General features: G+C 39.3%; 1 protein-coding gene across 1 annotated transcript; it reads right to left on the bottom strand.

The window, feature by feature from the left end:
- Nucleotides 1-525: 525 nt before the first annotated feature.
- Nucleotides 526-7,179, bottom strand: TMBIM4 (transmembrane BAX inhibitor motif containing 4). Its single transcript, XM_031055615.1, has 7 exons — nt 6,993-7,179; nt 6,064-6,214; nt 4,687-4,792; nt 3,600-3,633; nt 2,543-2,660; nt 2,018-2,063; nt 526-1,358 (listed from the first exon to the last, which is right to left on the bottom strand). Exons 1-7 carry the CDS (start codon nt 7,177-7,179, stop codon nt 1,152-1,154), a joined length of 849 nt encoding a protein of 282 aa, XP_030911475.1. The 3' UTR covers nt 526-1,151.
- Nucleotides 7,180-7,207: the final 28 nt, after the last annotated feature.

Below are 7,207 nucleotides of genomic sequence, written 5' to 3'. Positions count from 1 at the left end.
GCCACGCGGCCCGCCCGCGCATGCGCAACCGGGGGCGCCCAGCCTCCCGCGGGGGCAGATGGGCTCTACCGTAATTGTCGGAGCGAGCGCGCAGCCGCATTCCCGTTGCGCCCCTGAGGGGCTGTGCCCGGACAGCGCTGCGCGGCCGGGGCGAGGGGGAGGCATGGAAGGATAAACGTGTGTTCCACCTCAACGTAAAAAGTAGGGATTTGTTCTGAGCTCCTGTCCCGCTGTTCTGAATGAAATCCTAAGGCAAAGGGGGAGGTTACCACACTCGCTCAAATTCATCCGCTGGACACACCCGGTGCCAGCGTGGGGCGGGCAGGACGCGCACCTTCCCCAAGTCCTGCATTCCTCGTCTCCCACCCCTCATTGACAGGACTGCGAGCAGTGACAATCCCTTACTGAACAGGAAGGAAGCCTTTCAAAACCTTTCACAGCACTTCTACCCTGCCAGCACCGACCCGTCTGCAGCGCTCATTCTCAGCATCCCGACGTTCCCCCGTCTCAGTTGCAAGAACAGACTAAAGGCTTTCCAATTTTTATTGACACACAGTGAGTTTTATTATACATAAGTTGATAAAATGCCATAATCAATCTCCAAATGATTTTTCAGAACACTGATAGGCAATAAATAGTACTAAAATAAAGAATATTCCCTTTAATTGTTTTAACACCCTCACAGCTTCCATAGTGATAGCCCTTAACTAGGACAGAGTACCTCTGTCAGACAGCATTTAAAAAAAATTATCTTAGTGAAACATTGCACAATGATAAACTCATGCTACCCTTATGTGGTACATAAACGAACTCTCAATCCCAAAGGAAACATTTTCAGCAGCTACAGAACAGCAGGGAAGCTTATTTTGAAGTAAACAGGAGTTGGCAAAATTTCAATCATTAATTACCCTGCGAATTAAGTGATTAAAAAAGTGACTGCAATGATGACAGCATGTTAACTACATCATATACATGGTCTGGAGAAGACTTGTAGCTATGTAAAAAGGCGTTTTTCCTCCTAAGGAGGGACCAATATTCATGGAATGCAAACATAATAAAGATTCAGTCTTTAGAATGCAGAACTACTGCATTTGCAGATCATCCATAAACTTAACTTTAATTGTGCTGTAGTCAAACCACTCCACTTTCGACTATTTTTTATTAAATGCCTCCAGAAAACGCAGCAGGTGTAGGAACAGATTTATGATGTCCAAGTAGAGATTGATTGCAGCCAGTATGTACTCTTCAGGGGACAACTTGTGCATCAGCAGATGAGTGTCATAAATAATAAATCCACAGAACAGAAGAGCTCCAGCAGCAGCAAACACCAACTCTATTGTCTCACTATAGAAAAACAGCTGGAGGCAGATAAAATATGAAAAAGATACTTGTTCATTTCATTTTTTTAAAATATTAAAATCCCTGCATAATGATATGCCACATTTAAAAAACAGTCTTTCTACTGTTATGTACACAAAACCACAGTATTATGGTGATATTTCAATGCTCTTATTCCATACACCCTCCAGTCACACAATCTCTGAGTAAAAGTGCCCCCACTTAAGAGGGAGGAAGGTCTGGTCTCCAGAATACTAACAGCAGAACAACTAGAAAACCAAAATGTAATTAAATCTCAAATGTCCTTCACGTTCTCTTAATCAAGTAGTGGATATCAATTGACAAATTTTGTCAATCAACCCAAATATCCCTTTTATGTTGGCAAGAACAGCACCTAACAAAAATCTAAATTGAAAATGTGTGGTTGAATGATCACCAGCATGATGTAGAACAGTAATGGATCTGGTTAACAATTTTCTTTCATTAAGCTATAGTGGGCTGATCCAAACCTTTTAGTTACACTAAAAGTCAGTAACAGGCCTGAGTGACCTGATCTTAGGGGAAGGTGTCCCTGCTCATGGCAGGGAGTTGGAAGTAGATGATCTTTAAGGTCCCTCTCAACCCACACCATTCTGTGATTCTGTGACTATCTTTGAACTGTGAACACGAAGTATCTTACCCTCAAGAAACCCGAGATGATTAAAATCCACAAACAAGCAAAGAGGCTGAAAGAAAATAAATTACACTGTGACCAACAATATACTTTCTTTTAGACTTAACTTAAAATATCCTTCTTTCTAAAACCTCCTCACAATACATATGGTAAGTAAATGTCAGGAATTCTTAGATGCCAACTGTTTATTGGTCTCAGCAGTAAAAGTTTTGTAAAGCTGTCAAAAGTTATGTTCTAACTTTAATTTTTTTTAAGATTTGAAACATCTGCCTTCTCTCTCAGTGAAAAATCCACGTAAACTAATTTTCTAATTGTTTTAAGATTCTTTATCACTGAAAAGAATTTACCAAGGATAAGAACTGGGTAAAATGAGTAATTTTAAATAAATAACGCTCACCATTCCCTTGAAGCAGGTTCTATTGACCTGTATTCCTTACTGTACCTGCAAAGCTTGCTTTAAGAAAGAAAAAAACCCAAAGCCTTAACAACAGCAACATTTTTTTTAAAAAAATCATCAATATGGCAACATACCCTGCTCCAAATTTGCTGAAGTCTCTCTTTGACTGCAAGGTATATGCAGTCAATCCAAGGAATACAGCAGTAGTAAGAATAAAGGCTTGCAAGACGATGGAGACATCATAGAAACTCACTATAAACAGAAAAAGTAATCTGTCAATTAAAGAACTCTGCACTATGTATTTGCTGACTTATACTTGGAGGAAACAAATTTAAACTTAAGTGTGAACAAAATTTAATAAATTATGCTTGAACTTCTCTTTGCATTTCAAATTCATGATCATAGGACTCAGGGGTCATGTACTGGCTAAGTCTGAAAGTTACTTTATAGCTGTAGCTTCTTAAATGGAAATAACAAGTCTTCCCTACTCAGAATTATGATCACAGCAACAAAACAAAACGATTTTAAGCACAGCTAACAGAGATCTTAAGGAAAAAAACTGTATGAATTTTTCATAATACTGAAACAAGGGGAAAAATAAAACAATCCCCTATAAAGGGTGAAAGCTGTGATTAGGGGACAGGAGGGGAAAGATAGCAGAAACATGCGCAACCTTTTTCTTTCCTCCTTCCTCCTTTTTTCCTTTCCCCAAGTCAGGATATCACAGATCACAATGAAGAGGTTTCATCTTATGCTGTAAGGTACAGTTCAAGGTGATGCCATTACATGACTGTACACTGCCTCATTTCAACCCTGACCATGAAGCACAGAATTCTCCAAACTCAGATTCCCTTTGAGGAAATTGAGGGGACAGGTAGGACTATTTCAACTTGAAGATCAGCTCTGCTGAGAGTTGAACATTATGAAAGAGAATATTTTAACCATACTGAAAGAATGGATTCCCCAATTTCTCACTTCAAGTTTATACAGTTTCACTCCTGAATCAGAATTCAGTTTTCTCCCTTGATGTCCTGGTTTTGCTGAACTCCTATCACTGTCACTGAAATTTTCAAACAGGATTCATTATCATTTTAGTCATATCTAGAAAACCCTAATGGCAATTAATACAATATAATGGACTTCTTTTCCAAATTCTTTATGGAATCAGACAATAGGATGGCTAATATTTACCTGTAATGGCAATTGTCAGTGCTTCCAGTAGCGTCTACAAAAAGCAAGTCCAAAAAAAGAGAAGGGTAAGAAAAAAATCAAACCATTAAACATCAGGTCTCCTGTTAAATCTTTCTGGATGAAAACATGTTTAATTTTCAACAAGAAAATGGCAATCACACTGTCCTTCTGGGACATTAAAAAAGTACAATACAAAGTGAAAATGAGTGAGAAATCTTTGTAGAAAAATGTCACATTTCCTACTGTAAGTGCTCAGCATTTTTATGACACTTCTGACAAACTATTCAAGGGGCTATAAAATTAATGTATTTTTAATATCTTGTTGGACAGCTGTCTAACACAGTGTCTGCATCAGTTTCCCTTCCACACTTACCCTTTAAATAATCTGTTTACTTACACAGCAAAGCTGTCTTTCTGTTTTATCACAAACACAATTCTTGAACTCTTGAAACACCAAATTTTAATTGAGCTGCTGTGACTTCTTTTCAGAAGACTGATTTGCTACATAATCCAAAACATCCAAGAGCAACTGTTAGCCTGGATCCACATACTCACAACATCAGGCAGAAGACTAAAATTTGAGGACAGCTCTGACAGATCTGCCTGTGCTGGAAACATGCTCAGAATTTAGCATCAAAAAGACAACTGGAGGAATAAATAATATGGCTGGTTTGAGTCTCTGCTGAAGGCTGTCCATTAAACAATTTAGGTAACAGGAATACCTTCTCCTTTCCTACTGAGCAGTTGCATAGAAAAAATCCCGGACATCAACAGAACAATGAGAGCAGATAGATTTCTACATACATGCAATAATCCTGCCTCAAACTGGTTCCAAGTTCTAACATTCTTTCTAAAAAGATGCTGAGAGAAACCTGAAGTGGCTGCTATCTAGGAACCACCTGTGGGCAGAATCTCCAAAAAGTAACTCAGACCTTCATAAATATATAGGATGTCTTTCAAGGAATACAAGAAAAACAAATGACATACCTCTATAGTTTCAAGGAATTAATTACAGTGCAAGATATTCAAGGGAATATTACATTGAATTAATTAATCAATTAATAATTTAACTGAATTAAACACTTACAAATCCAAACAGCAGGTATAAATTAACAGGGTGCTGGTGTCTGTAGAGGGTCAGTGCCACAATTACAGCCAGAGATCCAAACCCAGATATCAAAAGCAAGGCGGGCCTGTAAAATTCCATAATAAAAAAAAAGTAATCAAACTTAAATATCTGTAAGACTGTGGAACAGTTTATATTAATTCAAATTTTTAAATGATCATCTAGGAAAAGATATCCAAAGTAAATGTAATGCAAGTTTACAATAAAACTGTTTAGAACATACTACTACAGATAATCAGTTACAAATAGTACAGTCACAAATAAAGACAACTTTTTCATACTAAAGCTGAAGATTGCCCAGTAATCCATGACCTGGAAATTAGCACGTACCAAGAAGAAAATCCATCCATACAAAGTAAGAGCATTAAAGTATGTGTACTGTTTTTCCTGTTCTGAACTCCATATTCAGAGAACTACTTTTGATAAGCACCTGAATGCAACAAACATGGGCACTAACTGTACCAAAGAAAATCAGTAGTGACCACTAAGTGTTGCTAAATCATTCAAGGAGCCCTGCAAGGAAAATGAGGCCAACATGAAACACAAAATCTCAATAGTTCCAAGAAAACAGGACAATTTAAAATTATCAGGTTTAAATAGAAAACTGTAGTTTTACAACCACTGTTGTATACACTATAGATTATACAGACACTGAAACTTTCATGCAGTGTTTAATCCTCCTTTATATTTGGGCTTTAAAGGGAGAGTAGAAGTCCAAAAGTGCAGTTGGAGGAAAACAGTAACTAGACTCAGTGCTCTCCTCCTTTCCCAGCTGTTCTTTTCCCTGTTCTTTCACCACAGTTTGCATTTTGAGATTTATTTTATAATGAAAATCTGAGAGGCAAAATGAAGCACACCCACAGGAATTTAAGTAGACTAATTCTTTTGGGGGAGTGGGGAGGGGGTAAGGGGAAAAAGAAGATGGGAGAGGGAGGAAGAGGAATAAGACATGATTCTGCTTTTTGGAACAGACACCTATAAATAACAGCATTCCAAAGAGATTCTAAAAGTATTTAGACTGTAAAACAAGAAATGTCAGTAACTGAGATGTTCTGCAACTCATGTAAAAGTTTGCACAGCATAAATATTGAAATAAGCACTATTAATAAAGCATTGATTAAAATAAACAACAACACAACAAAAAGCAGTAATAATAGTTTTCATAGTAAACCAAGGAGAAAAATGTCAGAGAAGAAAAGTGACTCCCTAATCAAGTTAGGAAGTATCTGTTACAGTAACAAAAACACAGGTTATAAAAATTATTACAAAGTGTAGCAACAAGTTACATAATTTATACCTAACACAAGCTAAATAGTTGCATTTCACCTAAGAATTTACCTCTCATGAACAAATGCCTGCACTCCAGTAGAGTATAGGAAAATTGCAGATGTGACTGTGGTCAATAGAACTTGAACAGAAAGAATGCTGTACACCTTTCGCAGAAACGCTGGAAAAGGAAAATAAAAATGAAACCACTTTTGACTTACACCTTCAAAGTTTAACAGTAAATCAGATACAGGTTTTCATTTGCAAAATAAAGTGAAAAAGCACAGAACAAAGTCACAAAAAGCCATTTTACTTTAAAAACCTGACACAGTATAACAGCAAAATTGCATTTATTCCTGGACATCATTATTTAACTATTAACAATGATGACAAAAGAAATATAGAAAACACTTGCAAGGAATTTACTTTGGATCAGTTGAAGACCTACGTACAGCCATTCTCACTACACTGACAGCACGCCTTCTCCATCATGTTCCTGGTGCCTAATGGACCTAACTGACAGAGGATTAACATGGAAGGCATGCCAAATGCTTGGAAAAAACAAAAGTTTTACCACCTCACAGAAGAAATTCCAATCCTTCAGTCTCATGGTTAAACTTCTATAATTACAGTCACTAATTCCAGTATTTATGAATCACAGAATGAATATGCTTGCAAAAGACCTGTGAGAGCACAGAGTCCAACAGCGCCGTGACACAGACCATGGCACCCACTGCCACGCCCACGCTTTTGCTCAACACCTCGGGGAGGTGCATCTCTGCAGGGACTACGCATCTTATGGGTCATGTTTGGACTTCGAAACTCATCGCTGAACAAAATCAGGCGCGAATCCCCGCAGGGTACCGGGTACACGGGTCCCCGCTCATCGGTAGAACACCTACCCCCTTCACTCACGGTTAAAACGATAAAGCCTTCGCCGCCCGCGGCCCCTCACCCTTGACGCCTAACGTGGACTAACAGCGCCCTGGCTCCGCACTCACAACCTCTGGCCAGGTTAAAACACTGCGTGGAGCCCGAGTGCAGCTCAAGGCCGGGGGTGACCGGAGTGCCACAGGGGCACCTGTCGGGAGCGCAGGGCATCCCCTCACCGCCCCGCCACTGCGGCCAACGGGACCTCTCCGCAAGCGTCTGGGGGCTGCGGCATGGCCGTGCGGCTCTCCCACTCATCCGCAGTCCCTCCCCATGCGGATGGGGA

Source organism: Geospiza fortis, unplaced genomic scaffold (assembly GCF_000277835.1).
Source record: "Geospiza fortis unplaced genomic scaffold, GeoFor_1.0 scaffold166, whole genome shotgun sequence".
Classification (NCBI taxonomy): Eukaryota; Metazoa; Chordata; class Aves; order Passeriformes; family Thraupidae; genus Geospiza; species Geospiza fortis.
Note: the sequence above shows the minus strand (reverse complement) of the source record. Positions and strands in the feature narration are given on the sequence as shown.

Coding starts and splice junctions, on each gene's coding strand:
- TMBIM4 (XM_031055615.1), bottom strand. CDS start 7,179: ATGAGTGGGAGAGCCGCACGGCCATGCCGCAGCCCCCAGACGCTTGCG. Junction 6,215..6,992: donor TTTTAACCTGGCCAGAGGTT/GTGAGTGCGGAG, acceptor TAAACTTTGAAG/GTGTAAGTCAAAAGTGGTTT. Junction 2,064..2,542: donor TTCAGCAAATTTGGAGCAGG/GTATGTTGCCAT, acceptor ATTTTCTTTCAG/CCTCTTTGCTTGTTTGTGGA.